At 41.2% G+C, this 15,460-nt stretch overlaps 1 protein-coding gene across 1 annotated transcript; it reads right to left on the bottom strand.

The window, feature by feature from the left end:
• Positions 1-9,737: 9,737 nt before the first annotated feature.
• Positions 9,738-14,534, bottom strand: sox18 (SRY-box transcription factor 18). The gene is made up of 2 exons (XM_085260253.1): positions 13,793-14,534; positions 9,738-13,100 (listed from the first exon to the last, which is right to left on the bottom strand). The coding sequence occupies exons 1-2, from the start codon at positions 14,163-14,165 to the stop codon at positions 11,782-11,784; spliced, it is 1,692 nt and encodes a 563-aa protein (XP_085116379.1). The 5' UTR covers positions 14,166-14,534; the 3' UTR covers positions 9,738-11,781.
• Positions 14,535-15,460: the final 926 nt, after the last annotated feature.

The following is a 15,460-nucleotide window of genomic DNA, read 5'->3' as shown; positions in this document are numbered from 1 at the left end:
CAAAAGGATAATCCAGGAATGCACAGATACCACACCATAACACAATAAAACACAGACAAGCAACATGGGAGAGTATTCCAGTGTGTACAGCTGGATCTGGGACCGCTGGAATCTTAAAGATCAATACAGTATGCACATCTGAACTAAAGAGTAAAACAGTGAAATGTGGATTATTAAATATTAGGTCTCTGTCCTCCATGTCTCGGTTAGTACATGACTCAATAATTGATCAACAAATAGATTTGCTCTGCCTTACAGAAACCTGGTTGCAGCCGGATGATTATGTTAGTTTAAATGAATCAACACCCCCGAGTCATTCTAACTGCCAGAAACCTCGAAGCACAGGCCGAGGGGGCGGTGTGGCAGCAATTTTTCACACCAGCCTATTAATTAATGAAAGACCAAGACAGACTTTTAATTCATTTGGAAGCCTGATGCTCAGCCTCGTCCACCCCAGCTGTGAAACTCAGAAACCAGTCTTACTTGTTATCATCTATCGTCCACCTGGGCCTTACACAGAGTTTCTCTCTGATTTCTCAGACTTTATATCTAATTTAGTTCTGAGCTCAGATAAAATAATTATTGTGGGTGATTTTAACATCCATGTAGATGCTAAAAATGACAGCCTCAACATGGCATTTAATTTGTTATTAGACTCAATTGGTTTCTCTCAAAATGTAAAAGAACCCACCCACCACTTTAATCACACTCTAGATCTTGTTTTAACATATGGCATAGAAACTGAACATTTAACAGTGTTTCCTGAAAACCCTCTCCTGTCTGATCATTTCCTGATAACATTTACATTTACAATAATTGATTACACAGCGGTGGAGAGTAGACTTTATCAAAGTAGATGTCTTTCTGAAAGCGCTGTAACTAAGTTTAAGAATATAATCCACCCACTGTTATCATCTTCAATGCCCTGTACCAACACAGAGCAGAGCAGCTATCTGAACGCTACCCCAACAGAGGTCGATTATCTTGTTAATAATTTCACCTCCTCACTACGTACGACTCTGGATACTGTAGCTCCTGTGAAAACTAAGGTCTCTAATCAGAAGTACCTGACTCCGTGGTATAATTCTCAAACACGTACCCTAAAGCAGATGACTCGTAATCTGGAGAGGAAATGGCGTGTCACAAATTTAGAGGATCATCATTTAGCCTGGAGAAATAGTTTGCTGCTTTATAAGAAAGCCCTCCGCAAAGCCAGAACATCTTACTACTCATCACTGATTGAAGAAAATAAGAACAACCCCAGGTTTCTCTTCAGCTCTGTAGCCAGGCTGACAAACAGTCAGAGCTCTTTTGAGCCAACAATCCCTTTAACGTTAACTAGTAATGACTTCATGAACTTCTTCACAGATAAAATTTTTATCATTAGAGAAAAAATTACCAGTAATCATCCCACAGATGTAATATTATCTACAGCTACTCTTAGTACCATTGATGTTAAGTTAGACTCTTTTTCTCTAATTGATCTTTCTGAGTTAACTTCAATAATTACTTCCTCCAAACCATCAACGTGTCTTTTAGACCCCATTCCTACAAACTTGCTCAAAGAAGTCCTGCCATTAATTAATTCTTCGATCTTAAATATGATCAGCCTATCTCTAATGATCGGCTATGTACCACAGGCCTTCAAGCTAGCTGTAGTTAAACCTTTACTCAAAAAGCCATCTCTAGACCCAGCAGTCTTAGCTAATTATAGGCCAATCTCCAACCTTCCTTTCATATCTAAAGTCCTTGAAAGAGTAGTTGTCAAACAGCTAACAGATCATCTGCAGAGGAATGGTTTATTTGAAGAGTTTAAGTCAGGTTTCAAGGCTCAGCACAGCACAGAAACAGCTTTAGTGAAGGTTACAAATGATCTTCTTATGGCCTCTGACAGTGGACTCATCTCTGTACCTCAGTGCACTTGCTTTTGGTCATCTGCTGCTGTTGAATATCCACTTCAGTGTTTGACATGTTCTGTGTTCACAGATGCTTTTTCTCATACTTTAGTTGTACTGATTGATTATTTAAGTTTAGCTTTCCTATCACTTGAAGCAGTGGCCATTCTCTGCTGATCTCTGGCATCAACAAGGCATCCTTAACCCAGGCCTCATTATATGAAAGTTTGAAGCCTAATCTTAAAAGTAGAGATAAACACTAAAAATCTCAAACCACAAAGAAATCATTAAATAGCAATACACAAAACACTGGGACACCGACCCAGGACCATGACAAAACTGTAATCTGGCTCCACAGAAGAGGGGCCTGAAAACTGAAGGCTCTGCCTCCCATTCTACTTTTAAATACTCTAGGAACAACAAGAAGGCCTGCAGTGTGAGAGTGAAGTGCTATAATAGGCTGATATAATACTACAAGGTCATTAAGATAAGATGGGGCCTGATTATCTAAGACCTTGTATGTGAGGAGCAGGATTTTGAATTCTGGATTCAACAGGAAGCCAATGAAGGGAGGTCTTAGGCAACAGTGATAATAATGAATTACAGTAGTCCAAGCTTGGAAGTAATAAACATCTTTCTCCTCTCAGCCCATTTTCTCCAATACTTTCCCTACATAATTTTGTCTTTTCTTTCCCACACTTCTTTTCTGTCTGTCTGCTGGCAGCCATGTGCAGTGCTTACTACGGCGTCACACTGGGTCACCACGACACACACACACACACACACACACACACACTCCCACGCGGCGTCAGTGCCTGTTATAGTGACAGCACTGCGGACAAAACCAACAACAGACAAATATATAAAAATGGGCTGAAATTCCATTTAATTTTAGGAGATTTCCACATCAACGCTGCTTTCATAAACCCGGTGTTTAGACATGCATCTAGGTTTAGGAAAACCAGGGGAGCCAGAAAGATAAATAGGCTCAATTATAACTGAAAGTTTTGGAGACATTTATCCCCAAATAGCCTGGCTACTTTTTGTCATGGGTGAAAAAAAAATAGATGTATGAGAGCCTTCAGTCCCTAAAAATGTCTTCATCTGTTCTCACACATGCTCTTTCATTTTGGCCATTTTCATGTAGCTTTTCCCACTGTCTTTGGCTCTTTAACTGTTCAGTCTTTGGTGTTAACAGTTTTCTAAGTAGACACAGAAGAAGATGAGGACAATAAGCAAATGAAAGCAAATAATGGCCTTGAATTGAGATAACAAAATAATAATAATAATAATGAGAAAAATACCTCAGTGCGGTTTCAATAATAGATTTTTGGTACAATAATTAAATTTATATGACCCTTCTTACACCAATTGTAAGTCAGCAAAAGTATTATTTTGTGAATAAAGGTTTTTCATATCAACAATGACAGATAACATTAAATAACATTTATGTGGCATATTGTTCAAATGTAACCAGATTTGTATTTTTATGCAGACGTCTTGCGTAATGTTGTTGATGTTTTCCACTGGACATGAATTTTTGTGATCATCCTTGTGAGACTGTCATTTAAAATTGTTCCCATTCTTCTTCAGTCACTTTTCTCACTCACTATGTGTTAACACTCTCTGCATTGGATCATACTTGTTATTACGCATAGTGGTCACTATAGTGGACAGCTATTCACTGGCTGTTTTCTTGCATTTGTGTCAGTGTCAGAGGTATACTTGTGTCACTCCATACACATCAATTGTCTACCTAAGTGGACATGTAAAAAACTCTTTGAAAAGTACATGTTTAAAGAAATTAAGTTCAAAAATCTTTTTTTCATGCCTAAACATGAATTAAAAATATTTCAGATTCCAGATTGAGGTTGTCCTAATTCATGCATGAAAGGGTTAACCTCTGTCTCTCTTCCACAGCACATCTTCTATCCTGTCTTCCTTCTCTCACCCAACCGGTCGCAGCAGATGGCCCCGCCCCTCCCTGAGCCTAGTTCTGCCGGAGGTTTCTTCCTGTTAAAAGGGAGTTTTTCCTTCCCACTGTCGCCAAAGTGCTTGCTCATAGGGGGTCATATGATTGTTTGGTTTTCTTTGTATGTATTATTGTAGGGTCTACCTTACAATATAAAGCGCCTTGAGGCAACTGTTGTTGTGATTTGGCGCTGTATGAATAAAACGGAATTGAATTAAATTAAATTCCTACGTTACATAAACTAGCACATCACTGATGGAAGGAACACACACCTTTTCCACGCTTTTATTTGCGTGTTACTTTCACATCAGGTTATAGGTTACAGGGAGTTTTGCTGTTTTTCTGTTTCAAAATAAAATGCTGATCTCAGACGAGCCACAGATGTTTACACAAGAACAGAAACAGATTTAGATAAATGACCAGAATAGAATAAAACACAAGCTTTTCTCTAGATTTTATGTTGACTCAGATTCTGGCTTTATGATTGGCTGCTGTGACCGTTTCCATAGTGATAAATAGGTTCGGTCCAGTTTAGCGGTTAAGCCTGTCCAGGATCTGAACCCACAAGGCGTTCAAAGCCAAGGCCACCAAACCAGCTGACCTCAGAGGTTTGACACCCACACCTTGGCTCCCACTGAGGGAGGAGAAGGAGGAGGGGAAAAAAACCTTTTCACATGTCTAACTAAACTAAACACTACAGATGCTTCTGAGCAGAGACTGCATACTAGCCATCTCTCCTCAACCATCATGTTGTGTCTTTGCACTATAATAAGGTAGCAGAAAGGGAGTGAGCGATTACTGCAAAAACAAGAGAATAACAAATGAGCCTGGAGAGAATAGATGAAGAAGACAAAGGACAAGCAGAAAGGATAAGAAGAGTAAGATATGAAAATAAAGATTAAAGGGAATCCAAGATGAGGAAGAGGTGCACAGAAAAATACTAAATAAATCCCTGTCAGTTAGACCCTGGTGTCAAAGGTCATGCTTTGTTTCCTGTGAGCTGTGGAAATAGAAGAGCTGTCACCAGGTTACAGCCCACAAAAACAATTCAGTTTCCTCCCTAATAGGAAAATGTTTGACACAGACGCTAGAGTGATCCTTACTGTTCTTGGGATCTCACTCATGAACTTCTTCCATGTTCTGAACTTTAAAAGCTTTCTTTCTCCTCAATCTGTAAAAGTGCTTGAAGGTTTCTTTCACTGCTCCTGTTGGACATAGACTGTTTGTGTCCTCATAGCCTCGGAAAGCTGTTCCTGCAGAAAACTGCTTCTCCAGCAGTTCCTCACACAGGACGTGACTGCAGGGCTACTTCCTACAGAAGCAGGAAACAGGAAGTTGTGGGGTCTTTAAGAGAGAGCCTGATATCCTGCAGCAGAGAGAAAGCACATACGCACACACCTCATCATGACATCATTACAGTGATGTTAGGCTCAGTGCAGCAGGCTGTTTGTATTGTATTGTTCAGAAGCCACCTTTGTTCTCTCAATAAAAAAATGTGGGAGCTCCTGCAGCACCAAAGGTGTGGAGAAACGACGTTCATGTTAAGTTTGACTGTGTGTAGTGACAGACGAATCTACTCTTTATCGTAAATGAATTAATGAAACTTTTCAAACCTGGTGATTCTATAACTGCAGTTTTTGTGTCCCTGTGAACACTACCATAAAAAGTATGGATCGGTCTCTGTGTTTTCACAGGTGAGTTTGGGGTTGGAATTGGTGACTGAAAAAATAAGATCAAAGATACCAAGCGTAAAAAAGGAGAGAAACAAGAAATCAAATGGTCGCTGGGCTCTCCTCTAGAGATAAGGGGTGTCCAAATTCATAGGCTGTGTTCTCCTGAGGACCTGTCCTTCGTGGTCTATGTGGGTTAGGGTCCTTCGAAGGCCGAGTAGGTCAGAAGTACGAGGCTGTGAAATGGGACGGTCTAACCTTCAGATCTGCGTCAACGCTGTCTCGGTGGAGTTTAATAAACTCAGCCGTCTGCTCTTTGCTATCTAGAATCTAACAGGATACTGGTGTAAATTCTCGACCATCTCACACTTCTGTTTAATCAGTTTTCTGTTTGACATTTATTCAGCTGCGTGAAAACCCCGGAGGAACCCACCCGATGGATTAATAATGTTTTATTTAATCTAATCTAATAACTTTAATCTCAGCCAAACCGATTTACTCAGGAACAAATAAAACACTGAAAAAAGCCAAACAGTAACATTTTTAAGTTATCTAAGTGACATATATATCATGTTTAGTAGCGAAAGACCGCGGGGAGGTTTGAAAACGATGAAGCCGGGAGTCCGCTGCTCTCGCCGGCTCGAGTGACCCTCGAGCTCCCAGTAAGCTATCGAGCTGGTGGGTAACAGACTTCTCTGAAAACATCGGAGCACTTTTGCAAACATCTGATGTCTTGATAAACCGAGCAGATATTTATTTAGAAGTTTATTTTGTGACCCAGAAAGATTAATAAGAGTAATATTCAAACTGAGTAGCGGCCACCATTGTTGGAAACTGGAGTTGGCTGGGCCGCGCTATGAATTCTGGGATAGGTTGGACCACAAAGGATACATCCAACCCATCCTTCAAATTAGGGGAAAAGGAGGACGCATTTGTCGGCTGCATTAGGAGGAGTCTACAAATTTGGACAGCCTTAGTCGTGTCGTTGTGACGTAATCGGTCTACAAATGCGTCCTCAGGAGGATGCAGCCCATGAATTTGGACACCCCCATAGGGTGAGAGGCTCAGAGTAGAGCCACTGCTGCTCCAAACTGAAAGGAGCTAGTTGATGTCTCCTGGATGCCCAATAGCTCAGGTGTTTCGGGCATATCCTAGCAGGAGGGAGGGGAGAGTGTCCGCGGTAGAGGATTCCACGGAGACGGAGAGGATGATGACAGGTGGTTTATCTGAACTCCAAGCGGGCGGGAGGGCAGGCAGGTGAAGACTTGAACACCCTGGACAATAACCTGAGCACACAGTAACAGGATTAACACAGTTCATAGAAACCAGAAATTCCACATCAACCTTCGCGAGGGGCCAAGTTACCACTGAATGGTGACTAACGGATTGGCATGGAGCAGCTGGCCGTGCTGATCGCCTGGAATGGGGTGCAGGTGTGAAGGCCACAGCCACACCCTTAGGCGTGGGCATCCCCACCGCTCCTCAGACACCGATCCGCGGACCATGACACCAGGACATGCTGAAGAGATTACATGAGCCCAGCGAGCGCTAGAAAAGAGGCCTGGCCTGGGAAAGCAGCGGAAAACAGACGGAAGGATGGGAATCTCAAATTATTACTATGGAGTGAACAAAAGCAAGTTTGAATTTTACCATCCATTATAGTTAAATTAAAATGAAATTATGGTGAAAAAACTAAAGTGCAACTAATTTTTTAATGTATTTGTTTCTAACTCAAAAAGAAAATTACAAAATACTGTATGATAAGAATCTGATGGCTACATTGAGATGATGATAGTTCAGTGCAGTGAATACATTCCTATAACAGTGGTGGCCATCGTCCTAATTCTGAGTAAGAACTTTAGTCATGATGGTGAAACTGTAATACGGCGGTTAGGACTGTCACAGATGAATGGATCCCCAAAGCTCAGCACTGCAGACATCATGTTACTGTTACGGGGGCGTGCTGCTTTCAGCTCCACACATCAAATACAAACTCTTTGATAACTCTTTGAGAAATCCAAAGTTTGATGAATTCAAAAGTTTAAAGAGATCAAAAACACACATGTGCACATAAAGTACAGACACACACGACTGAGTCTCCAGATTTTATGTTATTAATTCCTATTTAACACAGCACAAACTTCTTCACAACAACATAGTTTGAACAAAGAAACTCACAAACACACACTGTCATTTCAGATCACACACACACATGCAGTGTGTGTAGTTGTGGTGACTGATCTGACAGTATAACCACATGTGGCCAATAAAACACCACAGAAACAGATGGGAAAATCCCTCTCCCTCTTCTTCTGCCTTGTCTCTCTGAAGTGTGTAATCCACAGATTCCTTCTTTCGTTTACTTTTACTCCCAGTTTTCGGATTCTTTGATTTTTCCCGTGTCTGTGTTTCCACTTTTTGCCTCAGCACCTCCCTCCTTCTCATTGATTTTTAATATTTTTACTGCCAAAGACTTTTTCACAGTATTCTCCAAATATGCCATTTCTTTTAAAACATGTATTTACTTTCTCTTTATTTAATTTATATTTTATAAATTGTGAAACATGTTTATAGTTATCTTGGCGCTCTGTGCTGGTTCAGCACACCAAATCTGTAATATGTAAGCATGTAACTACAGCCAGACACACACTCACACCACATACACACCTCCTATGTGGCGCTTTCCAGCAGTCTAAAAGGGAATTCAGCCTCGTGTTATCTTTTCCATTCAGCCTATCGCGCTGCCGGGTGAGGTGTTGTCACAAAAATATACAACTCTTCCTCTCTCTCTCTCTTCATACTCCCTTTCCGAACATCTCAAACTTCCGTAGTGTTTCCTTCTTGCTGCTAACATTCCTGTCAGTTACCTCAGCGAGCACCACTGACACACATTTACTGAATACTTGACCTGGGGTAGGAAAACATACACACACTTACCACATGCAACTTTGGTTTTTACAGCCCAGTTACGTTATAGCTCTCTGCTCTCCAACCAGAGGATAAATGACTCTCATGGAAATGTTAATAACAGAGTGAGGAGAAAGAAGAACAGGGCAAATAGTGGGTCATACAGGGATGCCTGAAGGGCGAGAAAGAAAGGAGAGCAGCCAATTAAACACTTAATAAAAAATATAAAAGAAGATATTATGATTTTTTTACAAAATATAAAGAATATGTGAAAGAATTGTGAGAAGGAAGAAAAACGACAAAAAAGGAAGGATGGGAAAAAAAGGGGGAAAAGGAAGAATAGATCAGAACAAAGTTTTAGCACATTTACTCGACTGTATGACCTAAATATTAAATACATCTAAAAGTAAAAATAATTTAAGGAATGATTGAGGACATGCACATGTAAGGATAAAAGGAAAAGAAGCGATAAAATACGGGGACTGTTTAGAAAGATAGACAAAAGCAACACTAGATGGAAAATAGAAACAAATGCGCTCATAAGACGAAAGCAAGGAGTACTAAACAGCAAGAGATGGCATGAAGGAGCAAAAAGACGCCACAGAATGAATAAAAATGGTGAGAAACAAAAAAGAAGGGGAAAGGTGACAAAAGATTGCAAAGAATAAAAGCTGAGACAGAGAGAAGTGAAATGAGAGAAGATGACAGTGAGTGAGGTGCTGGGGGGGAGTAAAAGAAGTCTGAAACAAAGAAAACAGCTTTTCCTTGTTCTGAAAGTTTTGTTTGTGGTTTTGTTCAAGGGGAAACTGTTGTGCCAAGCCAATATTTTCTAATGTCTTAACGAAACCTAGAGAGGACAGAATCAGAGCTGATCACACAGGAAAACACAGACGTGACTCTTTGTCTCAAACTATGTAAATGCACTGAAAACACAGAGGACGCACCAATTGTGCTGTTTTTTGTCTTTTTTGATATGCAGGAGCAAAAAGTTGACCAAAAATTCAAAATACTAAGTTTCCAAAGAATTAATCCAGCCAGCTTTAGCCACAGAGAAAAACCTGTAAATGTCCAGAGTGCAAACTTGGAAGTGTTTATTTTGTGACATTATATTAAAAGACTTAACAGATCTGTTTACACCCATTGCACATTTTTCAAATACATAAACACAAACAAAACCCTTTTCTACGCTCGCTGTCAGGCACAGTGACAGTGGTGGGAAAATCCTGGTTTTAATTTTTTGTTATGTGTCTGCTGAGAAAATGTGTTTTGTATTAATCCCAAAAATCTTGGGTGTTTCTTTTTTTCCTTGAGATAATTATTACCAAAAGCCCCAGAGTTACTGCACGGCTCCAAAAAACGCCCGTCTCTCTGATGTCTTTGTGTGTCACAGTAAATTAAAATGGAAACACAGCTCTGTTTGGTGTCAACACGAAAGAATGTCAAATGCAGATGTACACGGCTTTTATTATTTTATTTTTTAATATTTAGCTTCCTTGGGGCTTATCCTCTAATAGAAAATATTTGGAAAAGGCCATAGGGATCAGTGTGGTGAATTTAACTGTTTTCACTGTACATATCCTTGACGCTGTCCTTCAGTTTCATGTAGAGAAAAGAAAAAACGGCATTGTCTTTAGGACTGATGCAGAACAGATGTGAGCCCTTTGAGAAGAGACTTCTGGTTTTTGTTTCCACTGTATACAAAACGATGCTATGTAAACATACAGAGTGGGTGATGATTTTTCATTTTCTCAGTAGGAACAAAACCACTAATTTATGTTCATTTAAATGTTGGCAGGATAAGTTACTCATTTAGCAAAACGTAACATCTATAGGACATCATCACTTTATAAGTTCATAATAGATGAATGGCAAACAAAGTTCAGTGGAAAAGCACTTCTCCAACACTTTTGAAATGAAGGTTACACAGTTCACACATGCATCATCTCTTTGTGTCAGGTTTGCAACGGCTCTGAGTGGGCAAAAACTGAACTCACCAAAAGATCTGCCGGCACCTTTACATGAGCAATTATTCGATTTATACATGAAATATTACATAACAAAGATTTCTCTTTGCTTCAAAACAGAAAAAACACACAAATAAAACAGAGCAAGCCCTGCTAGGTAAGAACATGATAGGAAGAGGAACAGAGGGTGTCAGGCAGGGACAGGGGAAAATATATGACAAGCAGATGCCCTATGATACATTACATTAACATTGTATAGTTCTTTTCATAGTTTAAATTAAAAAAAACCAACAACCCCAGATCAGACGCATGTAACAGAATAAATATATTTATCACACTTTCTGACGAACACAACGCTTTCTTGTTCTTATGCTTAGCTGGGCTAATTAACTCCAGCACTGAACACATGAATATTAGAATTCTATCAATCAACTCATCAAACTCTCAGCAAGAAAATATAATTTCTTTTTTTCCTTTAAGAAAAATAAGATTCAGTAAAGAAGACAGAAAAAAACAAGACAAACAGTCACAAAAACATATTTCAAATTATGAGTATTTTTACTTCTATATATGAAACAAGACATCAAACCCAGTGCATAGAGAACATTTCATAGTTTCACTTTCTCCTTCACATCCTGTCAAGAAGCATAGCATCTTCAAAAGTATACAGTAAACATCTACATCAAACCAATGTTCCCAAAGTTCATGACTGTGCGACTGATCTCCAACATCTGTTTGTGTGAGGTTGCTTTGTATGAATAGAGCTGATTACTTGCAAAGGCCGTGAATACAATCATGACCTGTGATCAGAAATAGACAGTGCTAAAGTTTTAAACTAACCCCAGTTAAAGATATATCAGAGAAGCTAGTTAGAAAGAGTGTTCTTGGAATCAGCACACACCCATGTATGTCAGTAGAGTCTGACAGGGATGTTTCCCGACAGGGAACATACAACGGCCTGAAAAGTGAAACATTCTGATAGGTTAGACAGATATCTGACATGTTGGTGTTTGCCCCTAACTTTCCCAACAACACTAAGAAAAATACTGTAAATGAATCTTGGAAGTGTTTCACTGAGCTAATTTTTCATGTTCCCAATCAACAAAAAATATGACAGAAATTGTTGTGAAGCCCAACTGAGATTATTTTCCTGATTTCAAATGCTTTCTTTTCTACAACATACCAAGAACTAAAATAACTGAACATTGAACATGTGGTACTTAAAGGCATGTCAACACACATAAGGGTTCCTGAAACCTAAAGATTTGAAAGCTAGTGAAGGGCTCTTTGAAATGCTTTGAATAAAGTATGACCCAAATAGTTTTTCCAGTATACTTCCTTTGTATGTTGTCTCATCATACATTTCAGAGTATTTATCCAGTGATACAGGTGCTGTAATAGACAGCGCTGCTTGCATCAGACAGAGCAGATATAAGAGGGCTGCTTCCATCATCACACCCACCAACGCCACCCACCACACCACCAACATCCCTATTAACTGCACTACTAACAATACTATTATTGCTACTTCCAGCAATACTGCTACTACGGCCACCCACAACCTTGGACACACCACCACATTCCCCGCCCAATCCATAAGCCTCATCTCGATTTCTCCGAACATTTACATACTGGTCAAATTCATGCCTGTCCACTTCAGCCCAAAATTCAGCAGACGAAGCCCCCAGCTGGCCAGAGGAATCCAGATTTGAATTATCCAAATTCACAGAGGGAGGGAAAGTGGATGGAGGGGGAATGGATGAGGTTGAGCAGGAAGAAGTCGTTTCAGGAGGAGGTGAAAGCTGCCCCAGATGAGAAGAAGTGAAATGAGGAGCTTTAGGGGTGCCGTTTCCATATAGCTGACTGAAATAACCAACAGGAGCAGAGCTCAGTGGGGGCTGGTGGCATTTTATTGGCTCAGAGAGGCTGTTGCAGGGCTGGTGATATGAAACTGGGGAGGAAGGATCCGGCAGTGGTGGCGGGCACTTTACGGGACTTCTTAAAGTGACCTGGTGACCAGAAACATGCGTGAGATTTAGCTTGGAGCTGAGTGAAGTGACAGAGCTCATGCTCGACATCATATTTGATTCAGCAGAAGTCATTCTGGTGCTTAAAGTCATTCCTGAACCCTGGCCGTGTATGGAGCTGTGGTGGCTGTGGTTGTTGTAGTGGTGGGTGTAATGCTGATTATGATGGTGAAGGTGGTGTTGGTACCCACTCCAAACTCCCATCCCTCCCTCCTCCTGCATATGTTGGGGGAAAAACACAGATTCCCCAGCTCCATCTTCCAGAATGTCCAGTGGGGACATTTCTGGAGTGGGCAAGCCATAGCTTTCTAGCTCTGAGTGTCCTGAGGCCTGGAGGTCCCTGAAATGGCCCAGAGATGGAAGCAGGTGATGAGAGTGATGATGTGGAGGCTGGACACCTGGATGCCCGTAAGCAGAACCTCCAGTAACATTTTCTGCACCCAAAGGACTGACACCAGGTCCTAAACCCAAGCCTGGTGCCCCACCCTGGGCTAAGCTGTGCAGCAGAAGCCCGGGTTCTACACGTTTAAGCTTCTTGGTGGTTTTTTTGCGGCGAGGTCGGTACTTGTAGTTTGGGTGATCCTGGAGGTGTTGGACACGAAGACGCTCTGCTTCCTCTACGAATGGTCGCTTCTCTACAGCGCTCAGGGCCTTCCACGACTGACCTGCAAGAAGAGGAGTTAAATATTTTTAAAAATTTCAACCATATTTTGGTCTTCTTAGATGAGAGAAAGGGGGCATATAAGAACAGCACTGCTGTTCAAATTCATTTTGCAACTCACTGTCAAACAGATTACAATCAGTCTGATAGATCATTTTATTATTTACTGCTCGGCCTATAACATGTCAAAATACTCTACAGCACTGACAGCCTTGAGCAGCTCCATCTACAGCTACGTGTAGGCATTCAAAGAAGGACCTTAATGTCCTGTGACATGCATGAAGTGCTTTGACTCTCAGTTCGTCCTGTTTTTGGAGATGTGTCTTACACACTGATGGATGTCAAGAGCTACTTGGGAGGTTATTTTAACAGCATTTGAAGTAAACTCACAGTAAAGAGTTTAGAGGCAAACATGGCATGTGCAATGAGCCCAGATGCAGCAACATACATATTGGCTTGGTAATGTAGAGCTGAGGAATCAGACTTTTAATTTGTCCTGAACAGAAATGAGGCTATTTATGGTCTGTGTTTGATGATCTTTCTGGTGTGTCACACTGAAAACTGCTAAAATGAAAGTGGTCAGATATTTAAATTTCCAATATGACGACTCCTCACTTTGGTGCTTTTACTGAAATTGATGACTACAAAGATCAGATCTTTGGCTCTCCACTGAGTTGGTCTCTTTGTTTGTCTTACCGAGCATCTTGCTGAGCACAGCGTTGTGTAGGTCCGGGTTCTGCAGGGCCAGCCGCTTCCTCTCATCTTTAGCCCAGACCATGAAGGCATTCATTGGCCTGCGAATCCTCTGCTCAGCCCCTGCAGCTTTCCCATCACCCGCTGACATGCCTCCAGCCCGGTTCAGATCAGGACTCTGTCCCCCTGAACCGTGCGTCAAACACATCCTTGGTTCCCCTCTCCTCATATTCCCAGTTCTGTCTGGAGAACTGCAATCCTCAGAGAGCTTCTGTTCAAAACCCATTTCAGAAGCAGGACTCGGGGTCCTTGAAGTCCAGGGGCCCCCAAGAGACACCTGGCTGACTCTAGAAAGGCTAGGCTTGGTTAAATTCATCCCAGAAAAGGTTTAGTCCAGGTCAAATTCTGCAAATGTCTGTCTTAGTTTGTTGGTCTGCAAAGTTCTGGACAAAAACTGAAACTGAAAATACTTCAGCCGACAGAGGAGAGAAGCATCAGAGGAATTTGGTCTCAGAGCACAAATACCAAAGCAAAGCATCGAGATGTGAGAGGAGGGGGAGACAAGAATAGAAAACAAACCCGTTGTGGTGCAGGATTTCCCCTGAAAACGATCCGCAGTGACTCTGCTGCTTTCTTTGTCCACTCTAGGTTTTCTGTTTGCTTCTGCGGTTTGTCCACAGTTTGATTTCACTCTGTCACTCGGGCCCTCCGACACACCGTCTCCCTCGCTGTCTGCTCACTTTGAAAGTTTGGAAACCTGTGGCCAGATCTGACCGACCCATGCTGTGTATATATACCCCGCCCTGACCAATCGCATAAATACAGGCTTGAGGATTTAACCAATGACGAACCACCAGGCTGTTTGAGAGACAACACGGAGAGGGGAGGTCCAAACTTTCCCCCCCACCCTCCCTTCAATCTCTACAACTGCCACCCTTTCCTCCCACTGAACGCACACACGCACACACCCTGTCTGTCTGTACAGGGAGATGTAATCAGAGAGGTTCCATTGTTCTTCACTGAGAACTGAGAAGCTTCTTTGTCAAACACACACACAGAAGTAGTGAAACACAAATACCATAAATGAGATGACACATTTATAATTAAGTTTGCCAACAAAGGAGACAAAACATGATTACACACATTTAGAGTGTGTGTGTGTGTGTGTGTGTGTGTGTGTGTGTGTGTGTGTGTGTCTTTGAGGGCAGGACAGCGGCAAGGCAGCCAACCACAGTCCCAACCAGAACGATTAGTGGCTGAACTTAACAACAACTCACTGAGGAGGAGGAGGAGGAGGAAGGGGCTCAGGTCTAGGATGGGTCACTATGGAAGGGGGTCTAACATGAGGTTTTGTAACCCAGCAATCTGATGTCTTAGGGATGCAGCAACATTTCAAATCAGTGTGAACTTCAGGGTGTTAAAGTGCTCACTCAATAAAGACATTAATTACATCATTTATTTAGCTTCTCTGTTTTATTGAAAGGTTTTTAGCTTATAATACAAAGTGCTGTGAGGCAACTGCTGTTTAATTTATAACATTTTGAAAAGGCATTCAGCTGAAATTTTGAGAAAAAAGAATAGACTTTGATATTTTAATAAAAAGAATGGAATTTTAAAGAGAACAGAATTATAATACGTTTTCTTGTAAAAATGAATGAAATGTGGCCAAAA

Source organism: Mchenga conophoros, linkage group LG20 (genome assembly GCF_057382185.1).
Source record: "Mchenga conophoros isolate Kocher_MC1m ecotype Shallow Benthic linkage group LG20, M_conophoros_male_GT1.1, whole genome shotgun sequence".
Classification (NCBI taxonomy): Eukaryota; Metazoa; Chordata; class Actinopteri; order Cichliformes; family Cichlidae; genus Mchenga; species Mchenga conophoros.
Note: the sequence above shows the minus strand (reverse complement) of the source record. Positions and strands in the feature narration are given on the sequence as shown.